Source organism: Alexandromys fortis, unplaced genomic scaffold, assembly GCF_014885135.2.
Source record: "Alexandromys fortis isolate MF-2015 unplaced genomic scaffold, M_Fortis_MF-2015_v1.1 scaffold_93, whole genome shotgun sequence".
NCBI lineage: Eukaryota > Metazoa > Chordata > Mammalia > Rodentia > Cricetidae > Alexandromys > Alexandromys fortis.
Window position 1 is genome coordinate 5,716,830 of NW_026067970.1, and position 19,514 is coordinate 5,736,343.

General features: G+C 47.6%; 1 protein-coding gene across 7 annotated transcripts in view; it reads right to left on the reverse strand.

Moving 5' to 3' along the window:
• The window catches only part of Nod1 (nucleotide binding oligomerization domain containing 1), a 55,222-nt gene that overhangs the window by 18,155 nt on the left and 17,553 nt on the right, over positions 1 to 19,514 (reverse strand). For 2 of the 7 annotated variants that reach the window (XM_050155499.1, XM_050155504.1), the window contains 3 exons: positions 8,065 to 8,383; positions 6,579 to 6,753; positions 1,580 to 3,404 (listed from right to left, as the gene is read on the reverse strand). In XM_050155499.1, coding sequence (XP_050011456.1) covers positions 1,580 to 3,404; positions 6,579 to 6,753; positions 8,065 to 8,265 — 2,201 coding nt within the window. In that variant the 5' untranslated portion in view covers positions 8,266 to 8,383. Of the gene's footprint in view, positions 1 to 1,579; positions 3,405 to 6,578; positions 6,754 to 8,064; positions 8,384 to 11,692; positions 11,858 to 14,960; positions 15,102 to 19,514 lie in introns of those variants that run through there. The other 5 variants (XM_050155503.1, XM_050155501.1, XM_050155500.1 and 2 more) reach the window with 5 other exon arrangements.

Consider the following 19,514-nt stretch of genomic DNA (forward strand, 5'->3'; position numbering starts at 1 on the left):
CTTGGCAGCAACCCTCTCCAGCCTCTCCCAGTGCAAATGCTGCCTGTGCAGGGCAGGCTGGGAGCAGGCATATAGAAGAGGAAAATGGGGTCTCTGGGACCGCTTCCCTGTAGGTCAAGGGCCAGTCACAGACTGCAAATTCTCTAGAAAATTTTTCTAAACCCAGCAGTATAGCTTCTCATGAGCAAAATGTGCATGTGTGTATGTATTTATTAGGTAAATAATACATACAAAGATCCAGGGGTAGAACCCAGGACTTGCAGCATGCAAAGCAAGGGTACCACTGAGCTCCCAATAGCCTTTTCCCCCCTTCCCGCTTTTCCCCTTTCCTTTTGCTTTCCACCCCTACTCATCCAAGAAATCTCTGTAACAAGCTACCCTGACCCTCAAGAAAGAAACTGAGAAGCAAGATGAGAGCAGGAACCCCGGGAGGCGACTGGACTGGGGCGGGGCAGCCGACTTTCTACACCAAGACTAGCTGGCAAATGCTGAAGGCTCTGCTGCTGCTGGGCCAAACAACTGCTCAACCCTACATACAGGGCGAAACAACCCAGAAGCAAATGACAGGTGTGGCTGCGCATCAATAAAACTTTATTTAAAAGCACAAGCCACGGGCTAAGTTTGACCACAAAGCTGACATCCACGACAATTAAAGAGAGAACAGAAAAGCCACATCAAAAAGATAAGGGCAGCCTCTCGGGACCTGTCCCCTACAGTATCAGACTGGATGCGAGCACAAGGTATACGCTGCAGAGCCATCCCTGTTAGGTCTCAAACCCAGGACAAATGGCTGAGATGCCCTAGTAACATATCAAAGTGGACCCTGGCTGCCCAGTTCTCCCAGTCTCTACCTGTTATAGGATCCTCCTGGCTGACATACCCTCTCTATCCCCTAAATTCTCTAGTCCAGGGGGCTAGGTTACACCACTCCCCCAGCTGTTCTTCCCTATATAATTTGGCCATTTTGGCTACACTGGTCCCTTTTTTTAAAAAAATATTTTTTGCCCTTTTGGCCTTTTAGTCTCCTGGTCTCCTGGCTTTCCCCACCCTGCTTCTCACAAGGCCTGGCTGGATCTGCTGGTCAAGTCCACTCTGGACTCTCCCAGATGTCTCCGCCTCAGTCTATGTTTTCCCTCACATCTACACCAAACCCTCTTCTCTACCATACCTGGGAGCAGTCACGTCCTCCCTTTAAATTCATTCTCTCATTCAATCCCAACACGGCAGGTCAGTATCTGTGTGTTCTTAGCAATACAATCCCCTGTGCTCCCCTCCTCTCTTTTAGCTTGGCACATACAGTTAAAGAAATCTAAGAAGTTCTGTCACTGGCAATGGCTTTTTAAGACAGTTAGGCGTGTTCTTGTGTGGTGTGTGTGATGCCTCCAGTTCAAACCCCAATACTAAAGGGGAAAAAAAATTAAAAATGGGACCTGTCCTTCTCGGGATTCCTTCTGGCTACAATACTAAGTAGTTGGCCGGTGCTATCTTTGGGCAGCCATATTGGGTCGGGATGTAGCCGCCAGGTAAAACAAAAGAGAGCCTCTCTGTTCTCCTCACCCATCTCAGCTGGCAGCCTCACCTGAGCACGGTAAGGCGGCTGAAGCAAGGCTGCAGCTCCTGCACGCCATAGTCATTGAGGTTGTTGTTGTCCAGATCGAGGGCCAGCTGCCTGTGGAAGTGGTGCAGGACGAAGGACAGGGCACTGCAGTCAGCAGAGCAAGCATTGCAGAAGGCCAACCTGAGATAGTCGGCACTGATGCCCCTGGCGGCTAGGCGCCCCACCTTCTGGCTCTGTGTCTCGTAGATGCAGCGCAGCATCCACAGGAATGTGGGCATGGCGTGGACCTGATTAAAGCCTCCCCTCTGGACCCGGGGCAGACCCTTCAGGTAGGAGCGCAGGCTGGCAAACAGGTGAGCCCACAGGACTTTGCGCTTCCTCCTCAGGATAGCCTTGGGCACCAGCTGCCGAAGGAGTTTCTGTCTGGCCTTGGCCAGCAGCCCGCACAGAAAGAGGTTGGTGAACTGGAAGTGGTCTTTGTTCCTGAAAGGATCAGGGCCCAACCGGCTGCCGCTACCCAGGCACCTGAAGGAGAAGAAGGAAGGATAGCAGGACGTGCTTGGTGTCGCCCCGGGAGACGTCCACTCTCGAAAGTACCTCAACAACTCCCGGGTGCCCACTTTGTCATCTGCCACCAGGAAGAAGGCAGTGAAGAAGGCCTGGAGCGTGAGATGGAAAAACTCATAGGACTGCTGGCCCTGCTCAGGGCCCACGTCTGGCAGAGCCCGCAGGAAGCCCAGCTGCAGATCCCCCTCCTGCAGCTTTGATGCCTGCACCTCCTCCTGACTAAACACAAACAGGCTCCTATCGGTGCCTCGGTGCGCCACCTGGCCGAGCGCGTGCAGCGTGCGCCAGCCTGCACGCAGTGTCTCCGCCGGGCTGCGCGTGTTGCGCTGCACCAGGCTGCTGGGCTGTGTCCTGTTCAGATGCACCTCAGTGACCAGCAGGAAGACATCGGTCAGGGTCACGGCGCAGTCCGGCAGCTGCGAGGAACCCTCAAAGGCCGTGTGGAAATGCTGGAAGCAGCGGAAGATGATCCAGCAGAAGAGCGGCACGGCACACAGACTACAGAGGTTGGGGTTGGCATCGAGTTGCTGCAGCAGATACTCATGAGCTATGCGCTCCGGGAACATCCTGCGGGCATAGGCGCGCAGGTGGCCGGGGGAGAAACCCCGGAGCAGCACCTTTTTGCGCAGGAGTTGGCGGGGGACCTCGACGCCTGTGCGGGCAGTGAGCAGCTTGCCGGCACCCTTGAGCAGCCTCCCGCTTAGGAGGTTGGCCAGTAGGACCAGTGGGTGCGCCGGCTCCCAGGGGCAGCAGCTGTCTGGCACGCTGCTCAGGTCGAAGTCCGAATGCAGCTCATCCAGGCCATCAAAAGTAAAGAGTGCCGTGTGGGGAAAGCGCAGCAGGAAGGAGAACACCTCCTCGGGGTCCTGCTCTGGGTAGCAGAAGTGCTTGAAGAGCAGGTCCTGCAGACACAACGTGTCGCTCTCCTTGAAGCAGCTGAACATGCGGCAGCGGAAATGGAAGAAGAACTTGGCTGCCGAGGTCAGCCTGCCGGACGCCCAGAGGCTCTGCAGCCGCTGCAGCAGCATGGACTTGCCCACTCCCGCGTCCCCAAACACGAAGACAGTCTCGCCATGCTCGTTGAGGATACCGGTGCTGTGATCCAGCAGGCAGTCCAGGCCTCCCAGGCTGCCTAGGTTTTGGTTGTTGAAGTCTACTAGCTCCATGAGTGTGTCCATGTAAGTCTCCTCCAGCAGCAGGTCCTCCTTTTGGGCGTAGCACATCATGAACTTGGAGTCGCGGCCCAGTTGGTGTCGCAGCTGCTGGGTGTATCTGCTCACTGGAGCGGGGAAAGAGTGTTTCCCGGCAACCAGGTGAGGGGACAAGGAGTAGATGCATTAAACAAGGCGGCTAGGGACAGAGTGGCAAGCACACAAGCAAACAAACCCACAGCCCAGATCCTGAGCCAAGTCGTTGACTCCTTTAATAGGAGCCCCCAGGGCCTCAAAGAGCCAGTGTCTCAGAATTTAAGGGTCGGGCCTTCTCGTCTGCTTGGCTTCAGGTTTAGCCAGCTGGAGGGTTGCAGGCCCCTCCAGGTCAAGTGTCTGAAACAGGCGTCCCTTGTTCCAATGCACAATGTGGTCACTGAACTCTAAAGACAGAAGCCACACACACTCGAGGGCCAGGCCAGCCAGTCTTGCTGCCCCACCGCTGCCCACAGGCCTGTTTGAATGGCAGAGTCAGTTCCCACTGAAAGCCTTGTACAGGGGGACATTACCCCAGCCTTTCTTTGGTTCTTGAAGTGGGGTCTGACAAAAATGGATGCCAAAACTTTTAGATGTAAAATGCAAGGCTGGACATTAATCTGATTTACAGAGGCTCCGTGGCGGGCTGGCCTCAAACATCCCAACTAAATTTGCTGAGCTATCACAGGTGCAACCCCTGGCCCCCAGGGTGAGCACCTTGAGGCATAGATGCTCACCCCAAGGGTGAGCCCCAAGTTGTCTCGAGGGGCAGAGACACCATAACCTGTTATCTCCGTGCCCCCAGCAACCCGAACAACAAACAATGGGACTTAACGGCAAATAGAAAGGCGTTCTACATGCTCCTTTAAAATAGTTTTTGAATTTAAATTGTTCAATTAGACCCATATGCATACTTCTAGATTCCTTTATAGCTTCTCCCATGAACTTAGTCAGGTTGATTGTTCGACGTTTGCAAAGAGGGATGGGTGCGGCGTCACACCCTTGTAGTCTCTGTGTTTAGGGGACTGAGGCCGGAGCATCAAGAGGACAAGGCCACTGGGCAGTGGTGCTGTAGGACTTTAATCCCAGAACTCAGTGGCGGGTGGATCTCTGTAAGTTTGAGGCCAGCCTCGTCTACAGAGTGAGATCCAGGACAGCCAGGCCTACACAGAGAAACCTTATCTTGGGGAAGAAAAAAAAGTTCAAGGCCAAACCTGCCCAGAACACAAATCCCCACTAAAAAAGTTTAACGCTAATGGTACTTTATGCCTTATTTTGGTTATAACTCATAATAATTTATATTACAAAATTTTATAAACTGCATTACATCCTAGTCAATTTTTAGTAAATTAATAAAATTCAGTAAATACTACTATATTTCTAGAATGAAATACCCATCACCCTTCCAAAGTTCCTGAGCTGATGTGCAGCCAGCCTCTGTTCTGGCCCAACGCCAGACAACGACAGCTGCTGGCGGACTCCTTTTCTTTATGAACGTGTGTTTGCTGGACATTTCAGACATATGATAACCTGTGATATGAATCTGTCATGTATGTGTGCTGTCCTGTAGAGTGAACGACTCTCTAAAGTCGGTCATGGCTGAAGGAACCAACTGAGAAGTCCTTTGAAAGAGCCACTCACCCTGGAACTAAATACCCCACCACACACAGAGACACAGACACAGGCACAGATACCACACACACACACACACACACACACACACACACACACACGGGCGGGGATGGGATGAAAACAGGCAGGAAGAAGCAGTATCACCAAGAGGCTGGCTAAGGCCAGCTGGCACCTCTGGGCTACAGGAGCAAGCTCAGCCTTGGCCCTTGGCACTACTGGTTGGCCCTTTTCTCTTTAAACATTCACTTACTGGGAAGGCCCTTTCTCTCTGTTTCTAAACCGTAATGTCTTAAATCTGGTATGACCCCGAAGGCCAATGGCAGAGCCAGTCAGTGAGCTTTGGGGAAGTGATGCGATCTTGAAGGCTCTGACCTCCCCAAGATTAATCCACTGATCGCTTCATAATCTAATGGAATTGTTGGGAAGCAGCAGAAACTAGGAGGTGCAGTCATCTGGAAGAGTCAGGTCACGGTGGCCTGCCCTTTAACACTGTATCTTGTCCCCAGCTCCCCCGCTGTCTCTCACTGCTGCTGGGAGTAGCTGTTCTCCGTTCTCCGCCAGGCACTTCCACGATAATGTTCCAGCCCTGCTCAGGCACAGAGCAAAGGAGCCACCAACCATGCACTGAGACACTAAAGCAAAGCTTGGCTTTTTTTTAAGTTGCTTTCTGAGACATTTTGTCACAGAGATGGAAAGTGACTAAAACACCAGGTCAAAGTGGAGTCTAAAAGCCAGAGTGTGGGGTACTTGCTGGCGTGCTCCCGGTGGCTGTCACAAAACAGAGAGAGTAAAAACAGGTGGCCCCCTCCCAGAGCAGACTCTGCCCTCACCACTTGCACCTTCCGCTGCTGTCCTGGTCGCCTTGCCATAGACTCTGAAGTCCCGGAAGACAGTCGTGTTCTGTCCCTGCTTATCGCTGCGTCCTCAGAAGCCAGCACAGTGCCTCCACAGGTGTAGGTTGTGCATAAAAATTATGGAGCTAACCAGTCAACTCATGAGGTCTGCAGCACTTTGAAAATATAGACTGGATCCTGAGTAACCGAAGAACTTTGCCTAGAATCTCATTGTTTTCGGGAAAGGTATTTTTCTTTATTATTACTTGTATATTGGAGGTTGAGCTCAAAGCCTATAGGTGCTAGGTAAATACATCACCACCGAGTGACATCTTAGCCCACCTAGAACAAACTTTAAAAAAGAAAAACATGGTGTCAAAACTGTGCTAGTGCTGTGTCTGATTGCACAAGCACTCAGAGCTAAGGCCTTCCAAAATTCCCGGGGCTCCTAAATAAACCAGATGAGAGGGGCTAGGGTGTATAACCCTGGTAAGGCCCTGGCCTAGCATGCATAAGGCCCGGGGTTCCATCCCCAGAACCCAAGCAAGCAAAAGGAAGCAGACAAGCTCCCTGTGCTTGGTTCAGTTGCAATGACCTAGGCTGCACTCTGATGCCAGAGACCATCTCTTCTTTCCAAAATGGAAGCAGCACTGGGGATTGCTCCGTAAGATAGAGCCCAGGCAGCCAGGTTGGCCTTGTTGGTTACATTTTTATGCCCACCTGTGCCACAGTATGATAACACTCCCAGACCCCAGTGCCTTCCTTCATACCCATGCCTATAGTCCTGCTGGGGCTGATTCCTACCTGGGTCAGTATTGACGATAATTTTGCTTCGAATGAGCTGGGAAGGGGAGAAGCCGATCTCTGATAGCCACAGCCTGAGGTCCACATAAGCGTCCTCGAGTTGCTGTAGCACGTAGAGGAAGAACTCAGACACCTCCTCACCTTTGCTCTGCACCAGGTCAAGAATTTTTCGGACCTATGAATGGCACAAACATTAAGAACGTGAGCTGGTGTGAGGGGTATCTCCCTGCCAAAAGGATCCCAGGGGCTCCAGGTGGGGCTCCAGGTGCTAGTACTACTGTACTGTGCAATGGCCTGACCATCTGCACAGCCTGTGTAAGAGTCTGCATAGAATCTGCAAAGTGGGCCTCGTTAGCAAGAATTCATCCCCATGGCAATAAGAAGCCAGGAAGCATCTGTGAGCCTAAAAACAGAAGAGACATGGGAAAAGCCCTCCAGCTGTGGACTTTCCCTCCTAACCTCTTGTCACTGTCATCTAGGGATAAGTGTGCTAGGAGGTAGTCACCCTAGAGACAAGAGGAAGAAGCATATCCGGGCTAGCTGCAGGAGGGTAACAGACTCCCATCAAAGCTCATGTTCAAACTGGTCTTTGTATCAAAAACACAGGTGAAGCAACGGGGAGCTGTATATAGCGGCACACACCTAAGTCCTAGCACTCAGAGGACTGAGGCAGGGGGATTAGAGTTTCAACTCGACCTAGACTACAGAGGGGCATTCTGTCTCAAAAAGCCAAGAAAGGGGGTGTCAAGAGAGGAAACCAAAGCATACCAGTGTGCTGTGGGCCCCCCTAGAAGTTCTTTGGGTGTCTTTAGCCCCTGCCTGCCTCATCTCAAATAGGCACTTTACTTTTCTATCCAGAGACTTGGGGGACTCTCTTAGTTTGCAGACCATACTCCCAAGCAGAGGGAACTGATGGTTCTACTTCCTCATTCATAGCGTGGGAAAGTCTTCAATGGGGTCCCACCTAAGGAGGCCGTCGCTTCTAAATCTGGCTTTGTGGGTGCCTCTGGCCCCTTGGGGTGTTGAGACACCGAGTGCCACGCTCTTTCTCACCTACTCATTTAAAGCACAAGTTGGCCTAGGGATCAACACTCGGTACAGGGAGAGCTGAAATGGAAGGGCTTGTTCCAGCCTCAAGCAGAAGTAAACTGGCTTGGCAGGAAGCTCATTTCTGTTCTACTAAGGCCCCAGCGTGAGGACACATCTGTAATCAAGCTGTTCTGTAATGCATAAGGGGCACAGGGATGAAAATAACCCGCAGAGCTCGGTGTGCACGCACACCTGTGATCAATGCGCCCCGTGCTGCAGAAGCTGAGCTGGGGATGGCAACAGCAGCAGCAGCAGCAGCAGCAGCAATAACAACAAAAACAAAGACCCCAGTGGGAAATTTGGTCCAGTATAGCAAATCCTCCCTTTTCCGGGATCAGGGTAGGGGGAGAGCTGCTAGAAACCCAGGTCAGTCACTGTCAGCACCAGTGTCCCTCACCTTGTCGGGCTGGGTAGGACAGGCACACACGATCTCTGCATCTTCCGCTGAGAAGTAGCCATTCTTCAGCAAGTTGTCCACCAGACACTGAGTGTTGCGGATGTTGGTGACCAGATGTTCCCTGTTGATCTTCAGCAGTTTAATGTGGGAGTGGCAACCCGGTGGGATGGCTTCCATCTCATAATGGCCCTGCTTTTCCATAGTTCGAGTAGCCAGCAGCTACTTTGCTCAAATTCATCTTTGACCACATGTGTCTCCCTGACAGACAGGCAATCAGGATTCAGGGCCACCGTCCAGGACCCTGCCTTTCACTGCTGACCTTGAAGAGATAAAGGACACTGTCAACAAAGTAAACGTCACTGAAGGATTCTCCCTCTCCCCTCATCTCCACTGTCTCTTGAATTTCTCTACTCCAACAGAAGAGTGTCATGCCAAAGAATTTTACCAGGGAGTTATTCAACAACGATCGGAATCATTGCTGTTGGTGGGATTCTGCACCACTAAATGTATTCGCCTTTCTGTCACTGCGGCAAGAGAACAATGTCAGGGTGGGAAGATTAGCCTACCTCCTGGTTTCAATCCTTCACTTTGGGGAAGGCATGGCAGAGCACCTCTGTCTCTTCATGGAGACCAGGGAGGAGAGAGGGGGAAAGAGGGAGGAAAGGTGGCAACCAGGACCCATTTCAGGACCCATGGCTTCAGTGACTCCCAAAAGGCCTTCAGCTAACACCACCAAAGTCAAATAGGTAGTCATACCGAGTCTCTGGCATCAACCTCTGAAAGAAGATAAAATATTCTAACATGGCCTTCTCCTCTTAGACCATCACTATCTTTCCAGAATCCGCAAAGCTAACAAAGATGTAGACAGCAAAAGAATGCTTTGGCACACAGCTAAGCGCTGGAGAAGCCAGGAAAGTTGAACTCGCAGGCATCCTTCTGGCGCCCAGACGTGATGGGCTAAATCCACTTAAAAACCTGAGAGGGCTTAAAAAGGAGAGAGAGAGAATTTAAGACAGCTTTTTGCTGTTTCTGGGTTGCGTGCCGCAAAGAAATTGTCCTGACTCGGCAGCAGGAAAAAACTGGCTGTTTTAAAATGCCGGCTTTCTGGGCTGTGCCGCCATTGTGATCTCTGTCTGGCTCCGGCGGGAGACAGAGCTTATGAATGGAGCATTTGGATTAAAGTGCTACGATTTGTTTGATGGCAACTAGACTGCTGTGTGCCTAAAAGGGGGACATTGTGTGCCGCAGCTCAGAGGCACAAGCAGCTCCGCCATGCTAATGGTGCAATGTGCAAGGATCAGAGGCACGAGCGGCTCCGCCATGTTGGACTGGGCGGGGCCAGCATACAGTACCTGTTTTTGACCTAGGAATGTCACAGCTTAGATTCTTAAGCGCTTAGTGATTTAAAGGCGCAAAACAAAGTGCTCCTGGATAGTAAAAAAGTTACAGATTCACAATAAAACAGATTCAGACACTGTTGGATAAATGTACGTAGGCTTGGGAAAGAGAAGAAAAAGAATATAAAGAATAAAGTTAATGTCTTAAAAAGAAAAAGGGTAAAGTCTTTAAAGAGACAGAGTACAGAAGTACAGATAGTTATAGATTAAGAGAAATAAAGAAAAATAAGCCACGTAAAAATGGAAAATTCACAGAGAGTCTGGATTATGTACATTGTGTTTTCTTTAAAATTTTTGACTGTGAAGGAGCTAAGTACAGAGAGACATTTCATTATATGGGCTGCCAAGCTAAACCAAAATGGATTTCATGAGGGTATTATGATTTCAGAATTTGGGTCTAAGGATATGATGCTTTGGAGAGGGTCTTCTTTTGTTTTTGCAGAGGATGAGACCCTGTGGATTGCATCTATTCCGATTTGGTATGATAGACCACGCCCTCCTGAAAGGTTGCTGTGAACACCCTCAAAAAATTGCTTCGCTCAATTGCCAACTGAGATGAAACTAGCATACAGGTTATATCATGAACAACCTAATTAACGACGCCCCTATTCAGCAGGAAGCAGTTTGGAGAGAAAAAACTACGCCCATGTTCCCAAATATTGTTTATAAATGTTCTTTTACATTTAAAGGGGGATATGATATAGATATGAATAATTTGCATTGGTATGGATTTTATGGTCAATTTTGTTATATGTATATGTATTTTTGATCTTGATTAAGGTATTGTGATTGTGTAGTTCATTTAAAAATGTAATGTATAATTAGGAAATATAGGTTGTTAATGGATAATCATCGCTAATAGTTAAGCTTGTAGTCATGTTAATTAGATTTTCTAGATATATAGAGATATATTTCAGTTAGATAGGCATTCTTCATATCTTTCAAAGACTGCAGAATATGGCATTTAAAATATTTTAATAACTTAGGACTTTTCATGACAAGGAGACACGTCTGCTCCTGGCAGCACCAGCTACTTCAAGAGGAAGATGGGCATCGAAGAGGATCCTTATGGAGTTGGATAGTCATTTGGGCAAGAAACTGCTCTTGCCTGGACTGTTGCATAAACTGGACACAGAGAACCCTCAGAGAGAGGACTGCTGAACTTGCCTAAAGGTGAGATGGTCTTTCGGGGTTCCTGATTCATGAAAGAGTCTGCGAGACATTCTGCAGGACACAGCAGAAAATGACTGAACTGTCTTTGAAATTTCCTGCTTCATGGAAATGTATCTGGATACCATGGGCCTGTAGGCCGAAGATGGATGCCCCAACGGTACAGAGGAACTTTGGGTGACTGTCCAGGCAGCGAGATGTCTCTGTCATTTCTAGAGTTTTCTTATTTCTTGTTTACTTAGATAATATTATATCCTTCTGGAGTCTTTGATGGAGTTGAAGAATAAATAGTTATAGTTTTCCTTAGTTATGATAAGAGATAAAATAGATATAAATATTGTAACTGTAATTCTTACTTGATAACTGTTTTGTTATATGTAATTTTACTATGCTAAAGTTAAAGCCTTTCTTTTTTGTTTAAACGGAAAAAGGGGAAATGATGTGGGAATGATTTCTTACTAATAAAGAAACTGCCTTGGCCCATTTTATTGGATAGAAAATTAGGTAGGCGGAGTATACAGAAGAGAATTCTGGGAGAAAGAAGGTTAGAGGAGGAGTCGCCATGATGCTCCCACTCCAGACAGATGCAGGTTAAGATCCTCTCTGGTAAGCCAGCTCATGGGCTACACAGAATATTAGAAATGGGTTAGAACAATATGTAAGAGCTAGCCAATAAGAAACTGGACCTAACCGGGCCAGGCAGTGTTTGAAAGAATACAGTTTCCATGTAATTATTTCGGGCATAAGCTAGCCATGCGGGCGGCCGGGTGCCGGGGACGCAGCCCTGCCGCCGCTCCTATTTCAACATCCTTCAAAGGAAAGAGACGTTCCCCCTGGAATGCCAGGAATGGAGGCAGCTTACAACCTGGTGAACCCTTGTTGTCTGATTATGTTTTACTCCTCCCATACCTTTCCCCCTAAAACCTTGAGCATGACTTCCAGGTCATAAAACTCATCCTTGTGAGAGATGCCATTTGTACTTTACAACAGCCTAAGTGACTTCTCTGTTATCTTAGGGCCAGCTGTTACATTTACCTCCGCCCTTCTCCCTAGACCATTACCTTCAGCATTGCTTCTCTGTCAACAAAAGCCAATCTTACAGATGAAGCCCGCGTACGTTGTAAGGGATTTCCATGTAAACATGTCTTGAGCTTGTTGTACTCACAGGGCTGAGTTAATCGTTTTCGGAAAACTTTTCTCCCAAATTGTGCTGTGCTTACCTATGGCTAAAATAAATGATCTGATGTCAGACCCTAGAAATCCTGGCCCAGTACCAAAATCGGACTGTACCAAGTTTTATTCTTGTATTTTTGCAGATCGTTTCCTTGACTGCTGTAAAGCCCAAAGGACCCTTCCACACAAAAAGGGTCTCTTTTTTTTATAATTAAACTTTATTATTTAAAAAAAAACCTTTGCAAAAATATCACATACTGAAATTAACCAGATTTTAAAACTATACATCTCAATGAGCTTCTGTAGAGTTAAATTAACCATTTGGAAAGGAAGTTGTGGAGCTTCGCGTTGGGTATTGTTCTTCCGTAATCAAATGCTGATTCACCACCCCAAACAAAACTCTGTGACAGAGTTAGAATTAGAAAAACAATTCGCTTTATACCCCCTTCGCTCGTGGTCATTCCCTGAATTCAGTCTTGTTTGTTGAGACAGGGTCTCACTATATAGCTCTGACTGCTACGGCATGCCCGACCTTGTCTTTGTTTTTAAGTGGTATTTGAGGATGCTGGGAAGACGGCTCAGCTGTACAGTGCTTTCTGCGCAAGCATAAGGATTCCCTCAGCACCACTGGAAAGTACCAGAGATGGAGGCGTGTGCCTGTACTCCCAGCACCGGAGAGCCGGACAGGAGCATCCCGAGGGCTCCCTGGCCAGTCAGTCTCCTGGATCCAGTAGCACAGCAACTGAAGAAGACAGTATCAACCTCTGGCCATCACACACATGGGCACATATGCACAGACACAATCAGTTGATCCATATTCAATGCCATTGGGCTGAGTCAGGAATGACTGCAAACAGTAACAGAAGCTCACAGTGCTCTCTGCGCTTTTCTTCTTCTAGGACAATGTTTCTCAAACATGGGTCATTTGGGCACCATGTCTCTTTGTCACAGTTAAGTCTCACCTGTACTTTAACCTTTTGCTTTGGGGAATGTGGAGGCTCCTTAGGAAACAAGGTGTGCACACGAGGAGGGAGGTGGTACAATGACATGCCACAAGGAATCATACTCTTAATTAGTTATCAAAAGAACACCTATGATACATGCAATTCTATGCATAAACATACATATATAATTCTAATGAAATTTTCTCATCTGAGCTGACAATACTCTTTTAAATAGCCAAAGACCACTTAACAAAACCTTACTAGTAGACATTAGAAGCCCTCTTTTGAGTTGTTGGGCATGGCTAGCTAAGAGACTCGCAAAACATACAACCTACTGCTGTTGTCCATGGTTACCACTCCCTTCCCCCAGAAGTGGAAGGAAAGTCTCAATCTCTGAAGACACTGTCTACTTCAGAAACAGCCCAGAGACCCCTGCGCTGGAATTGACCTGAACGTACCCTCCCCGAGGACTGGCTTTCCTGATACCAGAAGGTGCCATGCAAGCTTCCAAAGGAGGGAGGCTACCAGTAATCTTACCAACTGTGATGCCTATGAGTCCCATCAATGATCAGCTTGGCACAATAACCCGAAGGGTGCAGTAATGGCACACAGACCTTGGTGGTAACCAACAGCTCTCTAGTTGGAGTTAAGACCTGCTCAGCAATAGGGAACAATGTCCAGGACTTGAAACCTAGGTACTTATTCAGTGTTAATCAAAGTATGGTTATTGGAAGAAAACTACTAATTTATTCAACCAGCATAATCTCAACCAACAACTTATAAGCATGTGTCTTATGCCCACAGATAAAGGTACTCCTCATTCTTCATCAGGGAAACTTTTTGCAACAGATGGAGACCAGTATAGAAAAACACAACTAATCAAAACGCCAGGTTCTGGAGCCTAGTCCCAATGCATGTGTCTACAAAACAGAACCACACCTAAGGCTCAGGAAACATTTTGGAAGAGGGGGCAGAAATTCTGTCACAGACAGAGAATTAGAAAGTTTTCTATGAGCCTGTGTTTCCCAGTAATAGGAATACACCCATAAAGAATCGTGGCAACTGAGGAAGGCTGGGAGTGGGCGAGGTGGTGCTCCCTAGGGAGGAGCACACCAATTGGTTCTTCAGTGCCAAATGCTCAGCCCTGAAACATGCGTGCAAGTACCATTACGTGGCCTGCGCAGGTTCTATTTGGGAATAGATATGTATACACAAATATATATATGCATGCAGTAACAATTAGTGAGAAAAGGACCATGATTTGAAGGAGAATAGGGAGGAGATGGAAAGGTTTGTGATTAAATTATAATCTCAAAAAATTTTAAATGCTTTAAATTTATCTTGTAGCCGGGCGATGGTGGCGCACGCCTTTAATCCCAGCACTCGGGAGGCAGAGGCAGGCGGATCTCTGTGAGTTCGAGACCAGCCTGGTCTACAGAGCTAGTTCCAGGACAGGCTCCAAAGCTACAAAAAGAAACTCTGTCTCAAACAACCAAAAATAAATAAATAAATAAATAAATAAATAAATAAATAAATAAATTTATCTTGTGACAGCCAAAAAGAATCGATTTATAAGTATAACTAACTAGATAAATAAGGAAATTGGGGGTGGGGGAACTGCAGCGGTAGCAGCAAGTCAGTCCTAGCTCCCAGGCTGGTTTCTCAGGGAGGGCTGTGGGAATCACTGAAGTGCAGAGTGGAAACCACAGGGAAAGGCCGCTCCTTCTCCCTCGGTGAGTCAGCATGCTTTAGAAGGCTGGGGAAGGAGGTTAAGCAACATCCTTCATTCATCCTCACTCTTATCACTGGGAGGGCTCTGTTAACTCTCTGTTTCTCTTTCCTGGGCCTGCGATCCCCACAAAAATTGTCCCTAGCTTCCCAAACTGGTCCTGTAATACCCACCGTAGACACCCCACGCAAGGGGGAAGCTATCTCCTGATTTTTGACCACCTGAACAAAGTCACTGGTCACATGACAACTAGCTGGCCGGGAGGCTGATTGCTTTTGTAATCTCCGGAGGTCAGTTAGCTTACTTTGGCAGGAATTTAAGGAATGATGGAAGTCACAAAGGAAACAAAGAAACAACACTGCCTGGTAAACAGAAGCCAGAGACAGACCGAACTGCCTTGAGACGCCTCAGAGTTACCGCTCATGAGCATGCGCCACAGAGAGCTGATGTCCCCCTGACTCAGAAAGGTCCTCCACGTCTTACCTGCAAAGGCTCCGTCCTGGGTGCAAATGGAAGGCATGGGGAAAAGACACAGCGGTAGAGAAAGAGGAGGAGTAAGGGAACGGGAGGGCTGGAGGAGGGGAGGGAGAAGGGAAGAACAAGGGGTGGGGAGAGGAAGGAGAAAGGACAATGGGTAGCACTGGGCTTCTGGGAGCCAGGCCTCTCTGTAGGGGAGGTTTTCCCACCCCCAGATATGGAGCCCCGAGGGTGGGTGTTGAAGGGACATCCTGTCCAGACAGTCCAAGGAAACAGCCAAAGAAACAATTTAAGGCCGAAGACGTGACCAGAAAACAAGTTCCCATGGCTGCAGAAGGCAAGATAGAACACCAAATGCCAAATGGAAAAATGAAGTGAAGATAGACCGTGCAGGCCGTGAGCCCACTGCCTAGGCAGGTAGAGTATGTCGGTGGGAGGAGAGAGAAAGAGAGAGAGAGAGAGAGAGAGAGAGAGAGAGAGAGAGAGAGAGAGAGAGAGAGAGAGAAATAAGAAATAAGGGCTTTTGAATTAAATCTGCAATAGATTTGGGGGAGGGCAAAACCTGAGAGGAAAAAAAATTAGGGAACAGTCTATGTTTGTTTGTTTTGTTTTGTTTTGTTTTTGAGACAGGATTTCTTTGTGTAGCCCTGGCTATCCTGGAACTCACGCTGTAGACCAGGCTGGCCAGAAACTCACAGAGATCCACCTGCCTCTGCCTCCCAAGTGCTGGGATTAAAAGCGTGTGCCAACAGCGCCTGGCATCTTTTCTTTGAACGGCTCTCTAAATATAGTTTCTCAAGCTGGTCTTGAACCCATGAGCTCACGGGATTCACTCAGGATCCTGAGTATCCACAAATAACACTGGACTTAAAAAGAATCATTCTAAAGGTGGTAGAGCAGGGTTGTTAATATAAGATAATACAATCCTCATGGTAGTTCTATTTTACTATTTTTTAAATAATTTTTTACATTTATTTATTTAGTGTGTGTGCATTTGCATGTGTACAAGCACCAGGGCGCGTGTGTGGTGGGCGAAGACAGTGTACCAGAATCAGTTCTCCCTCCGCCCTAAGGGTCTGGGTGCCAGAATCTAGCCATCAGGCTTGCAGGCAAGCGCCTTTCCCCCTTGAGCCATCTCACTAACACTGGCAATTTAGATTTTTCCAGTAGTCTCATTAATGAAAATAAAAACAAGCAGGTGGCCTGATGAGACGTCTGAATTAATTAAATATGTGCAAAGCACCGCTCTAATGCATCAGCAGTATAACACTGCTGGACAGCCCTTTCCTCTGAGATGAAAACCTTCCATTTTAGAGAGAAGCTCTGTAAGTCATAGGATGTTAGGAGGTGGAACAAGATGTCCTAAGGGTGGTTCCCAGCCTTCCTAATGCTATGACCCTTTAATGCAATGTCTCATGTTGTGGTGACCCCCAAGCATAAAATTATTTTCATTGATGCTTCAGAACTGTAATTGTGCTCCTGTTGTGACTGGTAATATAATATCTGATGTGTGATCCACAGGGGTCTCGATCCCAAGGTTGAGAACCACTGTTCTAAGGTGGGGGGTGGGGGTATGTGAAACAGTCCACCCTTCAAGGAAGCTCATTAAGATCAAGAGATAAACATTTCAGGGCCTCAGGAAGTCCCTGAAACTGACAAGATACACTAGACTCCTCCCTCCCTAAATATATATAATCTGTAAGAACAGCCCAATGATACTATTAGCTGCCCCGAAGAGATGGGTCCAACTGAGCCCCTGCAAGAAGAGGCCAGTTGAGTTGCCTGGAAATGACACTTTCCAACCTGCTGAGCTACCTGAAGGCTGTGCAGTGTGCTTCAAGTGTCCAGCCTCGGTGAGCTGTGGTCACACTGGGGTGGGGTTTGGCGATGCAGATCTCTGAGTCATTTCTGTGCCAATAAATAATCCCTCACCCATATTCCTCTAAGTAACCCCAATAAAACTTATTTGTTCATCAATTTGGACTTTGATGGTGTCTATCCTTAGGTCTGTTATTGGTTCTTTATCTGGGGTAAGCAAACACTTGTTCATGTCTCCCCAGAAATAGTGTCACATGGCACACATCTAGGAAGGAGTAGCTGTGTTCTTATTTTTCATTCTGAGGTTTTGAAATCTGAGAGGATATCTAGATTCCGGTCAGCAGCCCGGAAAGTGTTTCAGTGGTCACAGGGTAGAGGCCATTTAGCAACTTTGTACACTTGAAATAGAAACCTCCTGCTCTTTGTCAGTGAAGGGACACTGGCCAGCTCCCGGGAGTGTGGCAGGCATGGCTCTGCAGGCTCTGCCTTTCTCCCTCCCCCCTTTCCTCTGCCTTGCTAAGATCTGTTAGATTACATTCCTGAAGCTAGCCCCAACGTCTGTTCCCTTGTTTGTCCTGTTCCTCTTCCTGAGGCTGACTACCAAGGTCCAGCTGTCAAAGTAGTGAAATCCAACAACCAAAAGCCCCCTTTGGCTGACCTAATGAACATGCCCAATCAAAATTAAACACCTCATCCTAACACAGGGTTTCCCCTTTCACTTTTACAAACCACCGTTTTCCTATAGTCACATCTGTTTCCTCGTTATCCAGAGAGAGTTCTTTGTGCCACCCCAGGACAAATACTCAGTCCCCTCTCCCTTATTCCTTTCCCCTTCTCCCTCACGCTCTATTTCCTGTCTTTATCTCTTACTTTCTGCCTTCTATCTTTCTGGGGCAAATTCTCTTTTGTGTTGAAAATTTGATCTCGGGGTTCCTGAGCTGACTCCAAGATTCCCTATGGTCAATGGGCAGCCTGACCACATCTTTGATCCCTGTCAGCTCCTCCTGCTCATGAGCTACAGTCCTAATTGTGACATGTGTCTTGGTCCAATGTCTACAATGCCCATACCATAAGGGAGTCGGTGTCAATATGACGGCATTCCCCAGCACACGCGTAAATTCATGCCAGAGATGCATGAGAGTCCCTGTTAAACTGTATTAGGAAGAAAGGATTCCCATCTTTCTAGACTTTGGAATCCAGTTAAGAGTCAGTGGTTGTCTCTAGTTTTGGTTGTTATGCCAAAGCAGCTTCAGTTTTATCTCAGTAACAGCTAATTTTGAGGGGTTTGGGATCTACTAGAAGTCATTTCTGTGGCCATATTGAGCTTCAGTAGTTTTAGCTGATGGAGGTAGAAAGAGGCTTTCAGGCACTCTGGACTTAAGGTCTGAGCTCATGTCTTAACCAAGCTGTTAAAAGTCCATGGACATGACAGGTCGAGGACCCAAAGCTTCCTGGCCCTCGCCTTGTGGTGAGCTTTATTGTCTCAACAGTAACAATGACCAGCCTGAGAGAGAAGTCCCTTTAGCAACTTCCCTTCCTAGAAACGCGCCCTTTGAGGGAAATCAGAAGTTCTGACCCGGTTTTTGTTTTGTTTCATTCCAACAAGATTCCTGCTGGTTGACTGTGAAAAAGCAGTTGGCAGTTCCCAGAAGAGCTGCCGGTGACTGAGTCCACACAGTGTCCACAGCCCCATAAGGCAGCACCAGGCAGCAGTGCAGCAATATTATTGCTCACATCTGTGAGCAATAAAACAGAGCAGGAGTGTCACAGACACAAGGCTGAGAAAGTCAGGCTCCGAGAAAGAGGATATACTCTATGGCTCCGTGTGCATCCTGATCCTGAATCAGCTCCTGGGGAGGCAGGGAGGTGGCAGCTGTGGAGACGCTGGTTGCAAACAAGAGCCAGGCAAGCTCCTAGGACATGGAAACACTGTGTATCTTGAGTGAGTGCTATGTATATTATATGTGTACACGTGTGTGTGTGTGTGTGTGTGTATGCATTCATGGATTCCACATCCTTCTATTCAATCAACCATGGATCAAGAACATTCAGAAAAACATCACACCTCACTAAACAGGGAATAATTTATAGATGTTTTCATTGTCATCATTCCTGAAATTGAAGCATCTACCAACTTCTATAGCGCTTCCAATGTGTTAGGCATCATAATCATCTAGAGATGATTTGACGTGTTCAGGAGTATATGTGTGATATGAAGATACTCACGGTGCCTTCTATCAGGGATTTGAGCACTGGTAGATTTTGTTTTCCTTGGCCCATCCTGACACTGACCCCTGCAGATACTGAGGGAAGAGTGCGCGCACGCGCGCGCTCACACACACACACACAGTTTGTCAAATATCATCAACCTGTATGTTTAAACTTGGAAATGTTATATGAAATTGTACTGTAATGAAGTGGTTTTTTTTTTTCGTTTTGAGAGAGAGTCTCGCTGTGTACTCCAGTCTGAGCTCCAGCTCCAGATTCCTCTGCCTTGGTCTCCATGACGCCAGGATTAAGAGCGTGCACCACCATGCCTAACTAGTCCAGGACAGCCAGGGCAGCACAGATGAACCCTGTCTCAAAAACCAATAATAATAATAATAAATAAGCTCAAACTGGCCTCAAACTCACAGAGATCCACCTACTTCCTGCTTCTGCCTCCCAAATGCTGGGATTAAAGGTGTGCCCAGCACAAGTAAGTCTTTTAAAAGGAGGTAATGGAACAAAATAAATTATATA